General features: G+C 36.5%; 1 protein-coding gene and 1 long non-coding RNA gene across 3 annotated transcripts in view; both read left to right on the plus strand.

Moving 5' to 3' along the window:
• LOC105050679 (methyl-CpG-binding domain-containing protein 9) overlaps nucleotides 1–8,739 on the plus strand; it is a 28,264-nt gene extending 19,525 nt beyond the window's left edge. The window contains 3 exon segments of the mRNA XM_010930790.4: nucleotides 3,524–5,039; nucleotides 5,042–5,859; nucleotides 7,990–8,739. Coding sequence (XP_010929092.3) covers nucleotides 3,524–5,039; nucleotides 5,042–5,859; nucleotides 7,990–8,232 — 2,577 coding nt within the window. The 3' untranslated portion in view covers nucleotides 8,233–8,739.
• Nucleotides 8,740–19,571: 10,832 nt separating this feature from the next.
• LOC105050678 (uncharacterized) lies at nucleotides 19,572–23,033 on the plus strand. 2 transcript variants are annotated; one of them, XR_012143403.1, is made up of 2 exons: nucleotides 19,572–22,677; nucleotides 22,759–23,033. It is a non-coding gene; the product is annotated as an uncharacterized lncRNA (long non-coding RNA). The 2 variants fall into 2 exon arrangements; XR_833061.3 differs by having other exon boundaries at nucleotides 19,572–22,661.
• Nucleotides 23,034–24,494: the final 1,461 nt, after the last annotated feature.

A 24,494-nucleotide genomic window follows, 5' to 3' on the forward strand; every position in this document is an offset into this window, starting at 1 on the left:
AGGAGATCCTTGGAGTTTGGAGTTTGTTTTTCGTTACCCTAATGGAAACTCATTATACACTGTGTCCTACTTTTCCCCAAAAAAGGGAAAAAACTTCTATGATTCATTTTTTTATGATATCAGCAAAATATACAAAGCCCACCAAAAGTAAAAAATTGTTTCCCTTAAAAATAAAATTCATGTGCTAATTATGTCGTATTCAAATATGTAAGAAACCAAAATACCACTTTCTAAAATATAAACGCATCATCTGGAATATGGATTGTGGCGTTTGATATTGTTGGTCATGAAGAATCTTATCTTAGGTTTAGTTCAGCATTTTTTAAGCATGCTAGGATTTGATATTCTTTTCACATATTACAGCCACACAATTAGCAAGCTTTACTGCTTTCCGATTATCATGTCTATTAAATGGAGAGCAACTCTCTAAGGATCTATCCTGTTCAATTGTCCTTGTTATTAAACATGGCTACATGGGCTTTTCCAGTATAGAATTCCAAATATGAGAGAATTTCGCATGGTGAACTGAATAATAATTTTGAGAGCTCCTTCTCCTCCTCTCCCTTAGAGGGAGATCAATGCTCTGAACTCTTAGATTGCTCTCCTTTTATTGGTGGATATAATAGATGCATGCTGTATGGTTATAATTTCTCTAGGTAAATCTGCCAAATCATATAAATTTTGCATCTTTTTAAGTATCTTGAAAACTATACCTTGCTTTTCCATATTGGGGAAGCTAATGTACAACTCTTTGTACTATAAGCAAATCAGTTTGGTTCATTTACTTTAATGTGTTTTGACGCTTGTACCTGCGAACCTATTCTTTCCATCATTCCACAGAATTTTACTCTTATTCTCTCTCCTTGCCTTTAGTTGTGCATTCTACCGAGCAAGCTTGCAAGGTTATAAGATGCTCCTTGACCGGCGGGCTCTCAGTACTTCTACAGCACCCTCAGTTGCTAAATTTGGTAGTTGCATGTCATTCAAATCATATAACCTGTATATTTTCTTGAGGGTGAGGATGTTATACTGGAGAACTATTACAGCTTGCAAAAGAGCTTGTAACAGCTAGATTGTACAATTTGTTTGTTTAGCTTCAGTTAAACTGTGTAAAGCGATGGCAGGATAGAAATGCTTCCTCCAAAAGCAAATGGTTGTCTTTGCAGTCTGTCAAGGCACAGTTTCAGGTCATAGACTCCTAGTCCATGTTCTTGATGCATATGAGACACAATACAGAAACTGGTATTATCAGATGAGTGTAGTCCTTGGTGAACTCTTCAAAGGCCATGGCTGCAGCTATGTCAAACGTAACTAATATAATTTGTAATGAATGTACTGCAATCATGGTCTTGAAATTTGGAAAATTTTTCTTCCAATTTTTGGTGAGAAAACCAAATATAAGTGATTAAATGATGGTATTACAGAACTATGAGATCTTTCACCTATAACATGTTTTCTTTTCACTCTACAGTCTACAGAAGAGGATGCAGGGCATGAGTATTTCTATGTTATGTTGTTTAGAGCTATCAATTAAATGGTTCAATTCTTTGAATTTTTTTTTTCCCTTCCATCTCGAGACATATGATGCTATTAGTTATGTGGTGTACCATTCATTTCGCGGTGTGATAACCTGACTGTTTTAGGTAATCTTGTATTACACTTGATGCAGGTTGGAGCATATTGAAATTTTGTGGAAGTACTTTATTGCATTTGTCACCTTGTCTAGTCCCTGTTTTTATTGAACTATGTAATTGGGAGCAGGCAAAAGATATGTGCAATGCACAGGAGGATGTTTTAATTGAGAAACAAAGAAAAAGATTCAAAATATTAAAAAAGGGCACACTATAATGAAGTAACATCTTGTTAATGGTGAAAAATACTTGATTATTTTGCAAATATTACTGAAAAACTTCAAATACATATTGTAACAATTGGTTCTCTTTTATCTTAGGATACGTTTAATTCTGCTTGATATGTGCATGTGGCACAAATGTAGGAAAAACATGTGTTTTGTCAAATTATAGGCCCAATACCGTTTGTAGCAACCCGACTCACTTGCGTCTCTTATCTAATAAACGGAAATGATTTATTTCCTTCTGAAACAAAATTTGAGATTGATACTACTTATTGGGTATGTCAGATAATTTCAATTTGATTTATTATTGGTCAATCAAACTAACCATTTGAATATATTAATATGCGAGTTGAATCTATTAGTTGCTCTCCTCTGGTCAAGTAAATTTGTGAAAATCTGTTAGTATGTCATTCTTCTTTATTCCTGCTTGAAGCCTTGGTCAGCTGCATATTCATCTTGCTTGTAATTATCTTCAAACCGTCTTTCCGATCGGCCAATCTGCGCACTCTTTTATCATTGCATCAACTATTTTTATTTTTGACACTATCATGTCCATTTTACTTCTCAGTTATCTAGATGAAAGTTATCATGCAATCCAATTGTGAAAGAAGCGTAGGTGGAAAAAAATTTATGTGATCTGTGCCATATCCTTGTTCTAGAAAAAAAAGTTAAAGTAGACCGATGCATTTAGATCGATTTATTTTTTTTGATATCATCAACTGCAATTCACGTGTTGACAGTGTCATGTTTGTTCTTCTTAATAGTAGTATGACAAGTTGTAGATCAATATGTTCCTATTATTACAACTGCTAGGTATGTTGATGCCATCTGTCTTCATTTAAATCTGCCTAGGGGAAAAAGTAATGAGGTATGTGTTCAATCCTTATGTGATATGTAATACATAGTCTGACTTGTTTGAGTGAATTGCACAATACAGGTTACTTCTTATGGATGAATGGGTATAAAGTCTAGGATGTCTGGACTGCCCGTAACCATATGAGCTAGTGATGTTTGGTTCATAAATTGTCATGGCCCAATCATGAAACCTCTGATGCATGGGCCTCTTTTTCATATTGGAACATGGTAATTAGAAATAGCAGGGCAGCTAAATGCTAAAATAATCTTAGTCCTTATTTTACATAACAAGTAATCTCTCTCTCTCTCCATTCTGTCTCCTGTGCTAAGTATGATACGTAATCTGTCTTCTCTTTAAGATTTTATAAATGCTGTATGCATTTCTTATTAGCTGGTGGTCTAACCCATTTAGCAATTTGATTATTAAACGGCAAAGTTTACTTTTCTGGGTTTCATGTTATTGAATGCCCATTCTTCCTGTGTTGTTTTGGCGTGGAAGGATACAAGGATATTTATGATTATGTGCCCTTGTATTAGCATGCATTGGGAATGTGTGCATATTTTTTTAACATGACTGTGAACATTATACTCGAATTTTTTTCTTGAATTATAGCTAATCAATTATATGAATTTTTAAGCTATACCTGTTGGATTTTAGTATGTGGTCCTTGCATTATATTGTCAATGTGATTATTGAAATGTTATGCCAATATGTTAACAATGCACTTTGCTTGCTTGACTTTCCTACTACATAAAATTTTACTTACCATCTGTATTATTCTCATATTTTCTGCTGAATTATGTTGATTGCAGAGAATATTTTTGCTGAAGTTTCTATGTGATGAAGTGCTGAACACTGCACTTGTTCGAGAACACCTAGAACAGTCTGCTGATAAATCAAATGAGATGCAGCAAAAATTGCGTAATCTAGGTGTAGAGTGGAGAACCTTGAAAAACAAAGAAGAATTACTGGCAACGAGTGCTGTAAAGGAAAGTACAAGCAAACTTAGCGGACTTGGTGATGTTGCAAGAGAAGATGGTACAACTGCTATGTGTGCCGGCCATGCTAGATTGATGGGACAGCAACAACATTTCAGCAACAAAATGAACAATAGTGTAATGGGTTCAGCAAATCCACTGAAGGGGGCATCCATAATGATGGAGGAATGCCTTGTGGAGACTGGACAAGTTGCTGTTGGCAAGGACTACTTACCGAAGAGCATAATGGACACAAATGCCCATGCTAAGAGACCCCAGATGCACACAATTGATGAACCTGCTTTCGATAAATCATTTCCTGAAAACTTATCCTCTAGTATGAATGTTAGTAGAAGAGATCAATTCAATGGACAAGATGAAAAATCCACAGTAGTTTCTTCACAAGGAGAAGGTGATGAAGCTGGGAGAGAAGTGGTGATGAACATTGTAAATGTTGAAAAGAATGCCCCTATTCCATTAAAAGCTGCTATTCTTCATGGATCTCATCAGTTTTCTGATGGTAGGAGAACTGATTTGGAAGAGTGTGCTCATTCAATGTCCACATGTTCTGCAGTCAATACCTTAGTGGGAGAGTTCTCAACTCCCAATCGGGATAGAACACTTGAAGGAAGTGATAACGATATTCATGCCAATGTAACTGAGCCTGAAGGCAGTTACCTTGAGATGGAATCTTTAAAAAATGAGATTTCATGTTTGCAGGATTCAATTGCCAGTTTGGAGTCACAAGTTATGCTGACATCAGTAAGAAGGGAATTTCTAGGTAGGGATTCTTCCGGCCGATTGTACTGGGTTATAGGTAGGCCTGGTAAACGTCCTTGGTTTGTGGCTGATGGAAGCATGCCAGCAGCATCTGAAAGAAGAGATGCATATCTGAGTGGGTCTCATACTTGTAGCCCTTTTAATTCTGATCGGAATAACTTTTGGGCTTTATTTGAATCTGATAATGAAATTCAAGAACTTGTTGGTTGGTTGAGGGATAGTGATCCTAGAGAAAGAGAATTGAAGGAATGTATCTTGCAGTGGCTAAGACTTCTGTTGTATCAGGATACGAACCATCAACCTGATGATTTTCAACAAATATCAAAGTCCTCTGTCAGTGAAAAATCTGCAGTTCCACATTGTTTAAGTACAAAGGCTGCAAAGATTCTTGAGAGCAGGTATGGTCCTTGCTTAGAGCCAGAAGCAAGTGAAATCCCAAGAAAACGAGGGGGGAAGACAAAAATAGGATATGAGGAGAGAATGTATAGATGTGTGTGCTTAGAACCTGTATGGTCTTCTAGATACCACTGTCTTTCCTGTCACCAGACTTTTTGCACGGTCATTGAACTTGAGGGCATAGCGATGGAAAGTGCATTCCAACTAATCCAGCTTCTGAAGAAAGCAAAGAAAGTGATGATCAATTAAAAGGAAAAGGGGGAAGGTCAGAGAGCATCAAAGAAAAGGAGCACTCTGATGAGGTTGATATTGTTGAGACATCAAACAATAAAAAGTTAATCTGCTGGAGGTTGGTTAAGTTTCCAAGGAAAGTATGTCCTTATGACCTTGATGAGATAAGTAAGAAATTCATCATCAAAAATTCTAACAAGGATTTGGTGCAGGAAGTAGGGCTTATTGGTTCAAATGGGGTCCCATCTTTTGTCCCTTCACCTGTATTTCTTCTTAATCCCACATTAGTGCTGAACCAAAGTAAAAAATCTGATGCTGGTCAGGATGCTGGATTAGCCTTATCAGAAGAGTGGCTGCCAATGTCCATGCAAAGGGAACAAGCTGGTGCAACTGCATCCAGGGATGGCATAAGAAATGGCACCGAAGGAGCCACTAAGTCAGTGCAAAATTGTGTAAGCAATGGTTCTGATGACCAGTTGATAAAAAGAAAGGGATCCTCATCAGATTATACAGGTGATGGAGAGCGAACACCCCTCATAACTACTAAGACACAAGGACTGGAAGTTAGTCACCGATGCACAATTCCTGAGTCATCATTCAGGCCCCTTGTGGGTAAAATTGCTCAAATATTAAAGCAACTCAAGATCAATTTACTTGATATGGATGCAGCCCTGCCTGAGGAAGCACTAAGACCTTCTAAGTCGCACTTGATGAAAAGATGTGCTTGGCGTGCATTTGTCAAGTCTTCAGAGTCAATATTTGAGGCAAGTTGGATTCGCCTTATGTTACTTCTTAATTGCATTTTAATTTGCAGCTGTCTTGTAGTTTGACATGTTTCTGATGTTTTTGCTGTCAGAATATTGCTAGTTTACCAGGTATAGAATTATTGTCTAGGACTTACTAATACTTCTATTAGATGAATTGCGGCATGTTAACATAGTGATACCATCAAACTTTTGTTGTCAGAAAGTTGGATGCATAAAAACTACTGACTGGATTAATTGCTGGTTATGGTCAATCCTGGAGGTCGTTATGAGATGACTAGTTTATAAATTTTATGTGAATAATGTTGGAGAACCAAAATACTGACTTGCAGCTTCCTACAGCAGAGACGTACATTTAGATATCCTAACAAATATATATGAGCAGGGGAGTGTAGCCCTGAATAACAGGATACTTTAGCTAACTTCGTTTGTAGAATGGTTGTGGTTTCAGCTTGTTTTCCAATTATGTTTAGTTTTGTCCTCCTAACCAATCTGTTAACACGAGCTAGAGACTTTGCCTTCTCTTATGTGTGCCTCGATTGCTATTGTTTTGCTTCATTTGCTTAGAAAGGCATGAGACTTTAAATAAAACCTAAATGCTAATGGTAATTGGGTTCCATTGCTGTCTCAAAAACTCTATTATGTAAACTATCCTCTGTTCGATCTTGTTGTTATGTTTGTGACTTGTAGCAGGCATGACCATATAGTTAGTCTGTTGGTGAAGGACCATGAAGCAGTTCGCAATAAGATCAATATGCATCTAGATAAGTAGCTTCGCTTGTTTAAGGAGCAAAGCAAAGCCACCCCTAAACCAGATGTTTTTAAGTCTGGTTGATCAACTCCAAAACTTCCATGGTGGTAAGCATGTATGCTGCTTGCTTGTGTCAAGAACTGCTACAAGTAAAATGTCATTATGTAGCTCATGACCATACCAATACATTCTGCAATTCAAGATTCAGGCCAGAAGTAAAGCATTTAAGCATCAATAAGCAAGATCCATAGACTTATGTCCATTGTATGAGGAATGCCATTCAGAAAATTAATTACAATTTTTTTCTCATAGAATGTTCTGTTTTATCTATACTATAGATTAAAAAGAGAGCTTCAAATTTTGATATTTTCTTTGACAGATACTGTCTGTCAAATTTCATGATCAAAATAGCCTTAATAATAATCTAGAAAAATACACCTTAAGTTCCGCAGATATTTCCTTTTTAAACATACATATCAAAACCAAAATTGATTCTGAATTCGTTATTTTCACTTAACAATATTTATCAAATTAGCAACTTAAATTAGTTGGAGTGTTTGTGCACAAAAAAGAAAAGAAAAAGAGAAAAAAAAGAGCTCTGTTACCCCCGTGCACCGCAGCACCCCCCCCAACCCCTTTCTTTCCCTATTCTATCCCTCTCGTGCATTCAATTTATCCATTTTAATTTATTTTTATTTGCACTAATTCAAAGACTTGCAATATTATCCTTATTTGTCCTATGATTTTTCATATATGTGAATTTCTTATGCCCTATTTTTATATATTCTTATGTATTACTTTTTTATTTTATATCTATCTATATTTAATACAATTTAATATCTTATAGTCATTTTTTTATTTTTACTGGTTCGTTTAATGTGCATTGCAAATGTCTTGAATAAAATCATTAGATGATGGAAGACTACAAACACTGCAACAAGTTTTCCCTGATTCCTTAGCATGGATTCATCTGGTGATATTATATTCATAGCTTTGAGCCCACAAGTTTTGATCGGCTAGTTGACCAGAGAGCATATACTAGAGGGGTTTTGATAAAATAATAATATCTTTGGGTAGGTGAAACTAATTTATCGAAGGTAGAAAGCATGGGAGCTTATTACATAAAGATTTTTCGTGAGAGAAGTTGTGATTTTTTGGCACGCAGAATTTTTTGAAACTGTCTCGACCAATATTAGCCAAAGGATTGCAAAATTGGTCAAGGAGGAACTAACTGGTATGAAACGAGAAATTGGTCAATTAGAGGGAAGTGCTAATGACCACTTTGGGATTAAGAATCCACTTTGATCTCTTTGGAAGTCCCTTCAAAAAGGATTTCTTTTATACAGGTCTGACTGTGTTCTTATGGTATTTTCTTGTAGATGATTCAAGCAACAATCTTGTTTGAGGGCATGATCAAGACAGAATACCTGAAAAACAGTTGGTGGTTCTGGTCCTCACTCACAGCTGCAGCGAAGACCCCGACTGTTTCATCCCTTGCTCTCCGAATATACACTCTTGATGATTCTATCATCCATGTCAAGGACGTGCTTCCCAATTCAGACACAATGGAAAGTTTTAGGTTGACAAACAAGATAGGGAAGAAGAGAAAAGAAGTTGAATAGGGTCTTAGTGATACAGTTAAATTACTGAAACCAGATCTTCATTCCTGTGGGATGTGTGGTGGCAGCCTTTGATACTCTGCCTCATGAGTCCTGATTCTCTTAGTACCAGGAAAAAAGAGAAGATTTCAGTGTTATTTCCCTTGTCACCTATGTACATATGTTTAAAGAGTTTTCAACTGACCGGATTTGACAGGGTGGTTGCCCGATTGAGAATCAGAGACCTATTGGGGATTTGTATATTTCCGTTGGATGGAAGTAGGTTGGGCTGTCTGATAGTGCACAAGTTTCTTGCAGAATGAACCAACTCAGCAGCAGGCTGTTTGCAGAGGGACTCACCAATGTGGCAAAGATTAACACGACATACAGAATGCAACCAATGTAAAAGCAGTGTTGTATGTAAGTTTAGTCAAACTACCAAATATGAAATTTGGTCCTCTCTCTCTCTCTTTCTCTCTCTCTCTCTCTCTGTGGCAACATTTTTTACGTTTAATTGTGATTCTTAGCCCACCTTTTGTTTCTTTGTATCATAATTAAATGCACTTGTGCCTTTTAGTTAGGGTTATGGTTATGGTTTTTGTGAGGATGGACGGATGCTTCTGTGAATTTCTAACTCATTTTTATGGTTGGGATGGTTTCTCGGTTGAGCAAGCAGGCAGCCAGATGAAGTTGCATTATCCTCATGTCAAGCAAGTTCATACATCAGAGAAGATGTAGAGAACTCGGTACTGGTACTTGTTTGAATTTCTGTAGTAGTTTGGAGTAGGGGGCAAAAAAAAAGCCTTCTAGCTAACGCTGTGAAAATAACAAAGCTTGATGTGAAGATTAACTGATGTATATCTGGATATTTGTACTCATTAATTGAAATTTGTTATTAGATAATGAAATGTACGTTCCTTGCACTGATGTTTCTTTACCCATGCTTGTGTGAAACATTTAGGTGAGAGCCTCGGTGGCAGTGTTTCTCAATTCTCGTGGTGGCTGTTGTAGGTGTGATTGTGTCGGTGGCTTCATGTAATCTACCCTTGTTTGGCTCTATCTGCTGTCTCAATCGGGGGCTTTCTTCTTCATAATCCGTTGTATAGGTGGTATGTCTTTTTTCCATTTTTTGGTTTTTTTATCTATCAGCGTACGTTTCAAAAATCAAACTGCGGGAATGGAGCCTCAGCATTTGCAATCAATTTTTTCGCCTGGTAGTGTTCTAATTGGTTATTTTGAGCTGATAAAGAGTGCAACACTTTGACAAGTTGGTGTAATTTTTGAGCCGGTAAAATTTAGATAATACTTGTTGTGGCTATTCATTACTGTAGGTAGAAATTTTTTCTACCCAAAAAAGGTACGAGAAATTTTAAGGCCTCCAAATGGGCAAACCATTCATTTTGGTGAGTACATAACTAGTTAAAAAGGCCTAGCGAATCATCTATCATATGATCGGTCAAATTAGCAACTCGCCACCAATTATAACCGCCCGTTTCTGAATGCCCCATTCGTCAAGCATGCACCGTGATGCAGTTTTCCCGAAATAAGCAGTTGCTCATCTCATCCATCTCATTTAGCTTATCCTTTGCCTTTTACTCTCGTCTCTTAAAGGAGAACCGGTGTCTTGGAGTGGCAAGGAGTTTTACAAGCACCACCCATCTCACCCAAGCTCTGCATCCTTGCTGTGCCCGTGCCGTCCGTCCTCACCATGAAGGGGCCAAAAAAAGAGAGAGAGAGCAGCGACTGCGATATGGCAGGTTCTTAGTTATAGTGCTTGGTGAGTGTCATTCGGGTGGGATCCTCTGCACCAGAGAATGGTTCATCACGTCCACTATTAAATTGCATTTTGCACATCTTTTAAAGCACGATATTAGCTTCCTGATCTATGCTGAAATGGAAAAAAAAGAGATCCATCATGTTTTCAAAGATGTGCAAAGGACAATCCAACAACTGATGCTGCGAAAGATGCAATCCAAACTCGTTGAAATCTGTCGGCTGCGATAACGGATTCTCTTTCACACAAATCCACCATTGCTTTATCCACCACGAGTATATTTTGAAATCTGCTAGAAGTGAAAAAAAAAAATGAAGTACAGGAGACTTTTGGCTCATTGCATTCATGTTGGAGCAAATATTGTTAAATGGATTCGATCCATCATGGGCCTAAAATAAAATCATCCAAAGTCGATTGATTTCATCTTAAAATAAAATTATTAGATGGATTCATTTCATTCTGCTGCGGTCAATCTCTTGTTACGTCTGATTTTGACGAAGAGCAATCTGCAAAAGAAGTTCACTGACTGAAATTGTATCCGACGGAGATTCTCCGATACTTAAATCAGTGGAAAGTGGTGAACAATAGATAGAATATTAAAATTGACATAGTATTAGCCAAGAAGTGTCTTACCAATGCTGTTCATTTACTTTTTTTTTTATAGACGAGTTATTGATAACCATTTGTAACAGTTAGGGATCCCGTTTATTCTGGCACTACGTGATCGTGAGATGAATAGTTAATGCCCATTGATGATCATGATATGTGGCCGTTATACATTTTTTACGCTGGCAGTTTTTGATAACCGACTGAGGGTCGGTGATATTGATTGGTAGTCGGTGACCCCAATATTTCGTTGGAGTCGTCGATGGCATGCTAACAGGATATTACTACCGACTGGATGTCGACAGGATACTGGTACCGACTGGATGTTGGATCGTCTTAATCAGTCACGACTTAAGTAGACAAACGGTAATAAATTGTCGATGTCGAATGCTGATAAGGTAATTGGTGTGACGAATTGTCAACTCTTTTGATCGATTAGACCATTCGATCGGACATCAATCGGCGACACGTAGTCAAATGCCATTGTTGAGTCGGAGATATCATGCACCAAGTGTGAATTAGGATAGCAGAATTGATTATCCCAATACATCCTAAGTTCAAGATGGATATAATCCATCTGATAATTTTTCTTTTTGAAGATTCAAGTACTTTTGGTTGGAGCATTTACTTAGCGTATGCCTTCAGATTATGCAAGTTTTTTTTTTAGTGTTATGATATTTTGATATTGAGGCATCCTCGTGAAATAGAAATTAAGAGAGTTCTTTAATGTACTATCTGATTTCTTAAGTTTCGTTCAAATTATATAAATTTTTACTATTAATAAGACTTTTATTATTAATGAAAATTTATACTCTCTGGTATCTATTCTTTCTGTATGCTGATCAAATTAATGATGCTTATTCTAAATCTTGAATGGACATATTTGATCTAAAAATGCGCTATTTCATATACTATCAGACTCTGTGCAGGTATTTCTACATAAAAATCTTTGCAGCCATTCACATAATCTTCACAGGATCAAAATAATTATTATCATATGTTTTTGAATGCAAAATAATTAATATTATATTATTATTTAAATAATAGCTAGTTTAAATTTATTATTTGTACTAATTTCTCGTATGTGCATGAGTGTGATGAACGTGCCTAGACCAGCATGTGCAAGAGGCGGGTGGAATGGAACGGGACGTGGAGGTGCGTTGGACCCCATCATACACCACTTGATATAATGGAAACGTTGACCATTGCTGATATAATATAACAATAACTGATAAATATGTTAACCGATACCTAATTTCTATAATAACAATATTTTATTTCTCCTTCTTGGATCTTTATAGACATTATTAATTTAATATCGAAACAAATCCTGTTCTAGGTAACTGAGCCATTACAGCCATGCACTCTCGGTGCACGTGATACTGCTGCTTTGCTTGAACGAGTTGGCCTTTCTTCTCCGGATCCCTCAAAGTGGCGAGGGAGACTTGGAGAACAAGACGGTGGAGATAGAAATGGGTCCTCCTATTGCTCTCCAGCTTCCCAAGATAGACTTCTCGGGGCTGGAGCTAAAGAAAAGAGGAAGCGATGGCTGGGACACAGTCATGAGGTCCCAAGTCCTTGGAGGCATTGCAGTCCTGGGGCTGGTTCGAGGCCATGCATCTTCGATAAGGTCTCCACCGAGAGCTTCGCAATGAGCTCTTTGGCACCGCTGCAAAGGAGCTGGTCGGCCTCCCCGTGGAGACCAAGATGCAGAACGTTTCCTATAAGAGCCTTCATGGCTACATCGGCCAAATCCCCGGCTGGGCCTACGAGAGTCTCGTCATCGACGATGCGCCGCTCCTCCAAGGCTCCCAAGCCTTCACCAACCTCATGTGGCCCAGGGAAATCCAACCTTCTGGTCAGAAAGGCTGCCCAAGTTGATGCATTTCTACATATTTAAAGGAAGACTAATTTACTTGATGGTTAATGGTGCATTTTTGCATTGGTAATACGGTGTGGACGTTTGCTAAGCATCTACAAGAGCTGGAGCGGATGGTCCGGATGATAGTGTTGGAGGGCTTGGGTGTATAGCAGCACTTCGAGTCCTTTGTGGATTCCACCTACAGTACGGTTCGTGCTCATGGAGTATGGGGCTCAATCCGGAGGGAAGGCACACAACAACATGAACGTTCTGACCATAATTTGCCAGCACCAAGTGGGAGGGCTCGAAGTGGAGACAAAGATGGGCAATGGATCCATGTCCCCCCCCCACGCCAAACTCCTTCACTGTCTTCACCGGGGAACCTCTCAGGTTGTGCATCATTCTTCCTTCCCTACCTTCGGCTCCAAAGGAGCTTTCAACGAGGTTAGGACTTAGGATATGTTTGGTTAGGGGAGTTGGATTCTGGAATGAGATTGGGAATGAAAATCAGGGTCGAGGAGAGTCTCATTCCCACTGAAAATGAAAATGCTTCGATTCTCAAAAACTTAGCCTTTATATTTTTTACTATTCAAATTTCATTCTGATTCTGATCACGAACCATGTTGAAGATATTATAGCCATTTTGATTTTGATTCCAAATATAACCAAATACCTCCAATTATGCATCTGAATTTGTTAATGGTAGAATAGTGATAACTGAATGAAGGCAATACGCAATTAATGTGTTGATAAGGTAGTTGCTAGGTGAGAGATCTGATGGGCTAGCTGAAGACCAGAATGGGTGTTAATTAGTAGTTAATTTCTTATGATTTGGATTTCCTCCTTTCTAATGATTCTATTGTTGTTATCTATTTTTTTGATAGGCATGGTCTAATGGAAGACTTGAGCCTACCTATCATAAATGCTGGTAACGAGAAGAGGTACTCTGTGGGATATGGTGTGAACCCAAAGGATGGCTACTTGGTGCAAGCCCCAGAAGAGTTGGTTGACGAAGAGCACCCACGGCTCTACGAGCCTTATGATTACTCGGCGTACCTGCAGTTCTGCTTCTCGGGGGGAAGGAGAGAAAGCACCTCGGAATGCCCTGAAAGCTTACTGTGGAGTGGAAATGGGGGGAATCGGAAGCCTGAGTCTCCTTTTTTTTAGGGGTCATCTGACCAGTTATTTCACCTGAATAAAAGATGCTTGCATGCATGAATAATTAGTGGCACCAGGTTGGTGTTGGTGTCCGTGAGATCCTTTTGCATCGAGAGATCTCCTTAGTGTGCATTGGATTACCTCCGTTTTGTGTGTGTGTGTAAACATCACCTCTGCCCTTAAAAAAAAAAGGTGGTGGCTGTCGGAGGGCCGGAATCCTGCTCCTGGCTTCTATTGGTTCGAAATAGGAACGTTGTGCTGAATAATTATTTTTTAAATAATTATATAATTAATAAAAAATAAAATTTTTAAGATAATATATTTTTAAAATAAAGATAGTACCTTGGCATTCTAGTTGGAGGAAAAAAAAAAAAAGAAAAAAAGAAGTTGCAAATTCAGTGGAAACAGGATGAGTGAAATACGGAAGTATAAATGGAACAATTAGGAACAGTTGCCATAAAGACACGTTTCAGCCGAGATCAATCAGATCCGGTCCTGATATTTTTTAGACTCAGAGTCAAATAAAAAAATGGAGCATTCTCTATTAAAAATTAACATATTTTAAATATTAATTATTATTGAAAAATTAATCTACATACAATAATTTTTTATAGATATATTCATTAAATAATATATAAAATTTATTATTAATTATTTAATTATTTTTTGTTATAATATTGTAGAAAGTCATCCTCACATCTTATTAGAACATCAATGCAGAGTCTGGAATCTTGGGCGGTTGCTCAGTTCGACCTGTCTCAGGACCGACCCTAAGATCAATTCATGGTAAATGACAATTTCCAAAAGAATGACATGTTCCGGACATCTCAAAGAAAACAATCAGGGGAGATCAGAAATCTCAACAGTAACAGTCAGAGCACCAGCTTCAAATAAATCTTCAGCCACCAACATTATATCAATCGCAATGGTTCTCTCCATGCATATTGGCATAACTTTATATTCTTAAAGCATCATATGAAAAGTAAAGCATAAGCAATGCTTGTTTGCACCATAAATTTAATCAAAATATGTTATCTTGCTTTGTTATTAGTTGTGAATTAATGATTGCGAAGGAATTACTAGGGCCAGTAGTATGAAGATGTACTGAATCAATGGCTTTACAAGATGAAAATTGAAGTTTAAGCTTAATGATTTATAGGCATTGAACCAAAATAGAGCTCTACATCATAGAGTTTCTTCTCTTTTTCTTCAGACAACAAATTCCTAAAATGGATCTAAAAACCATAGAACATATCCCGAGACAGGACTAATCTACTTCAAATTTATCAAGAGCCCACAATTTAAAGATATTGCTGTGGATATATCACAAACTAAAGTATGAAAAGAATAGCCAGAGGAACCAAGATATTATGAAATGTTATACCATCAATTCTTTCCTCACAAAAAGGAAAAAAAAAAGTTATAGCATATATCAAAAAAAGATTCACTGATCAAGCATAATAATCTCAAATAATTTTTTTTAAAAAAATATCTAGCTAGTCATTGGCTCATCAAAATTATACCATGTATTTATGATATCAGTGAAAATAACTGACGCAAAGCAATATTGAGCTCCATAAAAGATCTATTTTTTTAAGAAATAATGATGGCGGGACACCGAGCATCTTTCACCAAAGCAAAATTTTTTGTACACTGCCTGCAGTGCAGAAAATCTGACGTCGAGTACACCACCTCATTCAATTGATTCATGTGACGCCCTCGCAGCGTAATATGATCAGATATTCGATGGTATGAAAAAAATGGAGATGATATACTGTTCTATTGATGAATATATTTAATACATATTATAATTTATTTTTTAAATTTAACATAATGAAAATATTTTTTAAAAAAATAAAATTTTTATTATTTTACAGTCTAGTTGGATGATATTTCGAATACTCTTCTCTCTTTTCTTCTTTATTTTGTTGAGCTTCTGTTCGTCCAAGAAAAAATTTTTCAATCACAATTATGCACTTGAGGTTGTTGATTAGCATCTAAATAATATTATCCATCAAGTTACATGTTCAATCCATCAAGAAGTAAAATGACATCTGTAGATGTTTTATTACGATTTTGTGGTAGTTTTTGTATTACAGCAGCTCCTTGGTAGTTAAATGAAATTAATGTATTACATTGTTTTACTTACAAGATGTCATAATATTAATCTAATATGTCATAATTTTGATCTTAGATGTCATAATAGTGTTAAAATTAACTTCGAGCGACATTTGAACTACATGATATCGTAAAAGTCATGATATCCTGACTTATTATATGACTTTTTATTAAAATTTTATATATGCAGCATTTAAATTGAAAAAAGAACATTATTTGAACCCATGAAATGTATCAAGTTCGTTTAACTTTCAAAAGAGCTGCTATAATAAAAGAACTACCACAAAAATTTAATAAAAGATCTACATATAGCAATTTACTTTCTGATGGATGGGACATATTGCTTGGATGGATAATATTATCTAGGTACAATCAAGAACCTTGAACGTACAATTGTACTAGTAAAATTTTTCCTTCCACCATGGACATATAATTGTGGTTGAAATTTTTTTTTTTTGGATGGGCAGAAGCTCAACAAAATGAGGAAGAAGAAAGAAAAGAGTAGCATTCGAAATATCCAACCAGACTATAAAATAGTAAAAATATCGTCTTGGGGAGAATGGATATTTTCGTCACGTTAAATTTGAAAAATAAATTATGACGTGCATTAAATATATATTCCGATGATGGAACAGTGCAATACCTCCATTTTCTTCGTGCTCTCGAATGTCCGATCATATTGAGCCAGAGAGTGCCATATGGACCAATCGGGTGAGGCGGCGCGCTCCACGTCGGATTTTTTACACCGCAGGCAGTGTACAAAGAATTTTCGCTTCCACCAACTGTTTAAAAGAAAAAATATAGAAAGAGCTAGCATTAAAGATAGCAAGGGGCTCAGCCCAACCTGTCATCCCAAACTCAAAACAATCCAGCCCACAGATCGGGAAAATAAGAACAGGACAAACTCCAAACTGAGCCCATCCTATTCCGAGCTTCGCTGGCCCAATCACAGTTTGGGCATCTTGGGCCCAATTCAGCGCACAAGCAAACCGTCTCCTCAGACAGTAAATAGTGAAATGGCTTTTCTTTCCCCTCCAATTTGTTTAGAAAAAACTAGTGCATAAGCACTTTAATGATTCCATATGTCAAGCCATGATGCCACCTTATTCTTATTTTGTTGTGTTTCAACCTTTGTTGAGAATGCACTTACACTAAGTGAACATACCTATATTATATGAGGGTCACGTCACATTGCTATATGGCTATAAATGGTGCTTCAATCATTCGAGTTCACCCCAATTCGGGACAGGGGAAGCTTTTATTCCTAGTTGTGCTTCACACAATCCAATGATAACATGGCTTAATGAGACTAAAACAGAGGCTAATTGGAGCAAGCGATGAACTGGCCCAAACCCACAGGGCATCCTTCGTATCAATATGAGACTAACAGCTAGTTTGCGGTTGCACCCGGTTTGCTCACACCAACCAACTAGAAGCTTAGTAATGCCATCATCAAATACAGCCATATAATCCTAAATTCCTCAAGGACATGCTTGCCATGCCAAAGAAAAATCCAGCTAGCTAATTGGTTGACTAGGTTCTATCAGCACAGCAACCACCTCACTAGTTGATTGAGAGGATAAAATTTTATAATATTTCATTTTTTTTCAACAAGTGCATATATCGACGAGAAAGGGAGAAGAAAGCCAACAATTTTTAATCTTGTTGGTTCAACCTTCATCTCCAAGGACTCATCTTTTTGAGATCTAAGGTTGAAAGAGGGGTGGGGCGGGGGAGGGAGCGATACGTGTCCCCTAGTTCATACACCCACACGTCTGCATCCGATGAATGAGTGCTCGATGTAGTCAGTGCCACTGAGAGTGATAATACAGTAGTGCTCCTGTGAAGTCTGATCCAGCTCTAGTCTGGCCTCCTTCCTAGGTACGTGGAGATGCCAGCATGGTTTTCACTGCGTTCGATGGATGACCACACAAGCCACCACTGTTCACTCCAGAGGACACTTCCACTCCGTCGGTGCCCATAAAATATGGGCCACAGTGCCAAGATGTACTGATGGATCAGGGGGCTCACGTCAACTTGTAGATCAACGCTATACTTCATCGTATTTGATGCATGACGAGGACTTATATATCCATCAATATACACTATATCTACCACGAGTCCAACAGTATTATTAGCTACCGGATGATCTTATGAGGTTATCCCTCGATCATTTTGAAAGATTTTTTTTTTTTTTATTTGGATGTGCATTCTGCTTTATTCAAAAAAAAAAAAAAAAAATTTACGGATAGGATTTGATCTCAGTTTTATTTTCTCAAGACAGTTGTCCAAACCCATTTCCATGTAAAACCCGAGCACTGATTTGAATCAAGTATTGTCGGCCAAAAATCCTGTTCTCAATTTCTCTATCCAGCAGGAACCTACGCCCCTTACAAAAGTGCAAATAGAGGGTTAGAGGGGTCTTTTGATACCATTATGGATGTAGGCACTGCCTCAGATCGACCTCAGTTGTCGTAGCTTATAATAAACTTCTCCTGAGACGAGCTTTTAAAAGTGTATTGCATGTATTTGTTTGCTAGCGTACGTATGTATACATTTCCGGTACGTATGCAGGCACTATCTTCAATTCGAAAGTTGACCTTAGGGTCATGCAGGAAGTAAATAAATATTGAGCACTTGATTTTTTTTTTTTTTTTTTGTTCTTTTTGGCCCCCTTAGAGAAACTTGATTATTGATCTTTCAAATTAAATTTCATTTTAATGTTGAGATTTGCTCCCATGTGACCCCAACATCGGTAAATTATGGATAAATAAGAATCTTTTTCTATTAGAAGTACTGATCGTACATCTTCCATATTATTCTAATATTCGAGATTTTGGTAAACATGGGCTCCAGCATCCCTTTTTCCACGGACGGTGTGAGGATGCTTTACGTTTTCTTCTTTTTTTGTTTTTTGAATTTTTACTTAAAGGAAAAAATGCCATTGGATGTATATTGTAAAGGGAAATTCTTTATGTACGGACAGTGCGAGGATGCTTTACGTTTTCTTTTTTTTTTTTTAATTTTTACTTAAAAGAAAAAAATGCCATGGGATATATATTGTAAAAAAAAAAATTTATGCATCGTGGGCCGCATAGAAAATCCGACGTGGAGTGCACCACTCTATATAGCCACCACTTTCATTTAATGTCTGAAATTTTTTTATTTAAAAATTTTAAATAATAAAAATATTTTTATATTTTAAAAAAATTATAATATTTTATGTTTGGTGCAAGATATCATAATATGTCACGGAATGTCATAATTTTTTTAAAAAAATAGAGATATTTTATCATTCAAAATTTTTAAATAAAAAATAAAATTACAAACAATAAATATACATTGAAAAGTGATTGGATAAAAATGTCCCTTCTATATTATGATATTCTAACCCATATTATGGCATCTTGGACTATACTATAACATTCTGCATGCAGAAAATCATAATTTGATATAGGATGTCATAATTTTTAGACCATATTATGATATTCTATGCGTAGAAAATCATAATATACTATATAATATTATAATTTTTTTAAAAAATAAAAATATTTTTATTATATAAAATTTTTAAATAAAAAAATAAAATTATATATATTAAATATATATTAAAAAATAATATTTATATAGATTAATTTATATATGCACGTCAAATTTTTTGCACCACCCACGTGTACAAAGAATTTCTCGTTTTGTAAAAAAAAAGAAAGTGATCATGCTGTAGGATTTTTGTTCACCTTAACCGTGTCCGTTACCTTGGTCAAGGGGGTATCAAAGTAAAATGGAATCCAAGCTCCACTATATAAGGAGCCCAGCCGCTTCGGCATCAGTCATGCTGAGCTCATAGCGAGCCCCACCCCTACCCCATCTCGTCACCCGCCTGCTATCATCTGAGGGCTCTCCTCTTCTCGGTTTGGAGGAAATCTCTCCCCTCTCCGGTGTTCTCTTCCTTTTTTTCTCACCCTCGTTTTCTCCCATTCTCGCCTCCATCCTCCCCCCAATCAACCTCTCTTCTCCGGTGAATCAACAATCCTCGTATTGTCTGCGGCAAGTGATTCAGACTGTGGGTCAGATCTCTACTTCTTCACTCTTTCTCTCTCTTTTTTTTTATGTGATTTCTGGACGCAGCGGTTTATCGATCTCTTCCCGGCCTTGTGAGTTGGTGATTTGGTGGATGGGGTGTGGTGACGTCAAGAAAGCAAGAAAAGGAAGGAGTCGAGGATGCTACAAAGCGGGAATCGGTCGATAAACCTCTGCATCCGGCTCTCACATCTCCCACACCCCCAACGCTTAATCTTCATTACTTTTCTTTTACTAGGGCTTCTTTTTCTTGTGCCATTTTACTCTAGTTTTTGTTATCTTTCCCTGTCCAAAAAAAGAAGTTGGTATTTTTCGAGCCATCTGATTGATTGGTTATAATTGCGGTGGATTCAACATCAGATCGTCTTAATACATAGACGATTAGGATTGGGAAAAGGAAATTCGTAGCGTTGCAAAGCTATTAGGCTCTTAGGTTTCCCGCTTGATGCAGATTTTGATCTGGAATTTGTAGATTTGACTACAGAAATAACTTGATAATATTGAATCTGGAATATCAAGTGGTGAAAGAAAAGTTTTTTAAGGGGATGGATGGTAGGGTGCTTATGGTAAGATGAAGCATGGTTCACGATGTATGATCATTACGGAGTCAAGAAGGTCAAGAATGTGATGGTAAACTTCTTTGTAATAGGATGGTTCGTTATGTTGTTTGAAAATTCTTGTTCTCTTAATCGATTATAAGAGTAGGAGTCCTGATCATGAATCAAGAAATATAAATTGTGGGATGATGTTTATTATTTATTTTTTCAGTCTTTCATTTATTTGTCATCCATCATTGGCAGGAATAAGGGATCCTGTTGGCAAAATGATTTTCCTTGTCAGGTTTTGCCATGTATGGTAAGATATCTATATTTCTGATGTACATTGATGCAATGTACCTAAATAATTGGCGGTTCAGGTGATTCAGAGATGCTCTGTATTTATGGCTGCTACTTACTCCCATTGTTCAGAAATTTATTGAATGCTCCTTTTTGTTCAGAATTTTTCATGCCAGTAAATATATTATGAAATCTATGCTGATCTGTGCATAAAGGAAAATTATCATTCATTATGATCGGTACTGAAATATCTTCTGCAATTAAGTAATTCAAGAAGTTAACCAAATTATTTCCTCATGTTCCTTAATGCCATCAGATCACAAGCCAAATGTCACATTTCTAAAATAATACTACTTGGTAACCATAAGCATAATCCAACAAGTCTTATGCCTTTTATTGGAGTTCATCTCATACAGTCCTATTACCTCAGTATGATTCATATGAGTATAATCATCACATGAGTACATTAGATACTTGCTAGAGATGAAGTCCCCAAATTCATACATAATGACATGTCGGGATGGCTGATACACATTATCTGTATATGGATCTGCATGCAGTGAGTTGCATATGTATATTTGTCTAATACTAGCAGGAAGCATTTTCTAAGGATAGTGGACCTGCTCCAAATCTTCATGGAAACTCATCCCTATACTTGCACCCACTGCCGGTAGCTGAGGGCAAACTTATCATCTCCTATTAGTGAATGAAGAAGATAAAAATGAGTTCTTGTAATATTCATCAATTAAAAAACCAGTGTTTTAAGTACCAAAATGTATTGGGTGGTATGTGTACCCCATTTGCCTAGTAATGGTACCAATTTGGGGGCTTGGTACACTCCCTTACCAACGCATGGTATGAGTGCTTTGCTGACTCCAACAATGTATGATGTGCAGATATGAAGGATACTGTATCATACCATACTGTATTAGTATGGTACTGGTACTCAAGTGCTAGAACTTATATTATTGAAAGTATCTATAAGTAAATTTCACCCCCCACAAAACAAAAAAAAGAAAAAAAAAAAGAAAAAAAAAAGAGAGAATCTACATGCAAAGGAAGAAAGATAAACTGGTTCAATAGTTTTATAAGGCATCATCTTTTTATAATATTCCTTATGTTTTGATGACAATGACATGACTTTTTTTTTTCTTTTGGTTAGCCACCTTAGAGCTGACATCTCTTCCAGGCTTGAGCATGCACTATTTGTATTTTCTTTGGATGCCTTTTCTTACCTTCAGTCTGCAAGGTCTTCATCTTGGCCTAGAAATTGGTTCCTATTGGTATTGGAAACTTGCCAGCCCTTGCTATCTCAACTGATGTAATGAGACATGTCCTGAGTTGACATTGGCTGATATTCAACATATTGGCCTTGATTTTTTAATATTTTGTGAGCAACAATATTAAATGGGCTTTTAAGTTATCAAATGTCAAAGCCAATTATTTAAATAGTAGTTAATCCCAGTTTCTGTATATTGGCCAAGAACTATGAATTTCTCGCTAGTTTACAAATTTTTCTAGCCTTCCATCTTCACTGACATAAACCAAGATCTTGGTGCATCTTGGTTCTGGCCATCTCACTGATCTTGGTGCATCTTGGTTCTGGCCATCCAGTGAGATGGCCAAGATACCATTCAAAAATCTTATCAAGTAACTTTTCATTTTATAACATTGTTGTCCTATTAAGACACCTTACCTAAGTTATTGTTATATGATTCTGTGTACTTTCGTGAATTTTCTTACTTGCTCTGCACTTTGATGTGTTGTAAAATTTTCATTTGATCTCCACACACCAAGACTTCACGTATATTTCTAAGATGACCATCTAGTAGACAAAATTGAAAAATAGATATCCAACTTCAGAAGGTTTGCTCTGACCTTTCCACAACTGGGTGCTTGTAAATAGTATGCATAATTAATTTTCTTGATTTGTTTATCCACCACCTCTTTTGTTTTTATTTGTAGTTGGATTTAATGCTGAGATCTGATAGGTTTATCTCCATAATGGAAAATATTTCAGGTTTGTTATAAGCAAGGTTGTATACCAAGTTCAAAATGATTAAGCGTTGGTTTCTTGAAACATCAGCAATTGTGATCTAAAACATCTTATTTTGCAGGTTCAGAGCTTTGTGAAACTTCTATAGTTGCCTGGCTGTAAGAGAATTTCTTATATGTCATGGTTGTAATGAAACATTTAGCTCCCATGAGGTTGATGTATACCTTATTTTTATATATCAATAGATGATCTTGAATCATCAGGCAAATCCTTCCTAATTTGCTTTTACTCAGGTTCTAAGAAACTCATGTAAATAAGCAAATGAAGATTTAGAATGTCTATGTTGTACAAAGACAATAATGAAGTCAATGTTGTGAATCATTTAATTGATTGCTATCTAATTGAGGTTCTTATTTAACTGGTAAGGAAAAGAAATTTGATAAAGAACCATGAAAATAAGGCTGTGCATGCAGAAAAAGTTTTTATGGGATGAAGGTTTTTTGTCTAAATGATGTAGTCAAAAACTTGTATATACCAATTCCAAGTTCTGTGAAAGGAACATTTGCAAATGAATTTTGTTATTGACTGTTATAAAGATTAGAGATCGGAATAGTTGTATCTTTAACTTTTTGATGTTAAATGGATATCTAGTTCTCAACTTCTTTTCTTCGTGTTTAGCTTTGGCATTCCTACTTCATTTTAGCTTGTGTGCAGAAAGTTTCACTTGCACTTTTAAATTAAATGAATGTAATTCATTTTATATTTTGGTCTCCCTATTTTTTTAAAATATTTTACAATTTACTTCCTACCCAGCTTCAAACCTTGCTTTCGTGCATAAATGTACAAGTGCAATCATATGTCACTGGTATGAACTTGAGCTGGGTTGCAAATAAGCTCAAAGTGATGTGTAGCTTCCTTGTTTCATCATGAAAAGCTCAAGTCATTTTGAAGATCCATCTTTTGATATTGTATTGGCCAACACTTGGTCATAATTATACTTTTCATTTTCAAGTCTATAACCAACCATGCAAATCTGGTATATGCCTGTGGCCTGCCAATGAAATTCTTGTGATTTGGTGAAGCTGATTTTATTATTCTAATTCTACAATATGCCCTTAGCTTGATAATGACTATCATACCCATGTAGAATGTCCTTTTCTTTGGAAACAGAATGACATAAAATTTTTTCCACTCCACATATCACCATTTGCAGCATGTGATTTACATCGGAGGACTCTTGCACAGTCCTTTTAACTTATTTGGAATCTTAATAGCTTAAGGTTCTGCCTACCTTGTTGCACTATTTTCACCTGTCGCTCGACAATAGTTACCTCCAATTACACACTATCCACCATCCTTATTAATTTGTGTAAATGAACTCGTGGTCAATGTTTGTCTTACTGAATTCTGCCTCATTGTTTTGTATGTCTGTATTTCTTATATTTTTAGCAATATAACTATCGCAAAGTGTTTTGAGTTATGTATTTCCACTTTGATAGGGCACACCAACTCTGTCCACATTTGCAGAGATGCCCCAGCGTCACATCAACTTGTTTTTATGCTTCAGGTTATGGACCTATTTGTAGCCTCAATAGCATCCAGCATACAAGATGTTAGTAGCATGAGCTGGAAATAGACTTCAACATTCTAATAATATTGCCCAAGGGTCTTCTTTTGTCTCTTCTGAAAAAAAAAATACTGATTAATCAAATTATGAGAGCAATAAGCCATGCGGATGAATTATCCAATGCAGATCTTATTAACAATTTTGCTGCTGCTGCTTGTTGGGGGATGAAACTGTTGGTAAATGATTGGAACCATAGCATTAGGATTGAATGCCAGAACCTTATCATGAAG

This window comes from Elaeis guineensis, chromosome 8 (genome assembly GCF_000442705.2).
Source record: "Elaeis guineensis isolate ETL-2024a chromosome 8, EG11, whole genome shotgun sequence".
In the NCBI taxonomy this organism is placed as follows: domain Eukaryota; kingdom Viridiplantae; phylum Streptophyta; class Magnoliopsida; order Arecales; family Arecaceae; genus Elaeis; species Elaeis guineensis.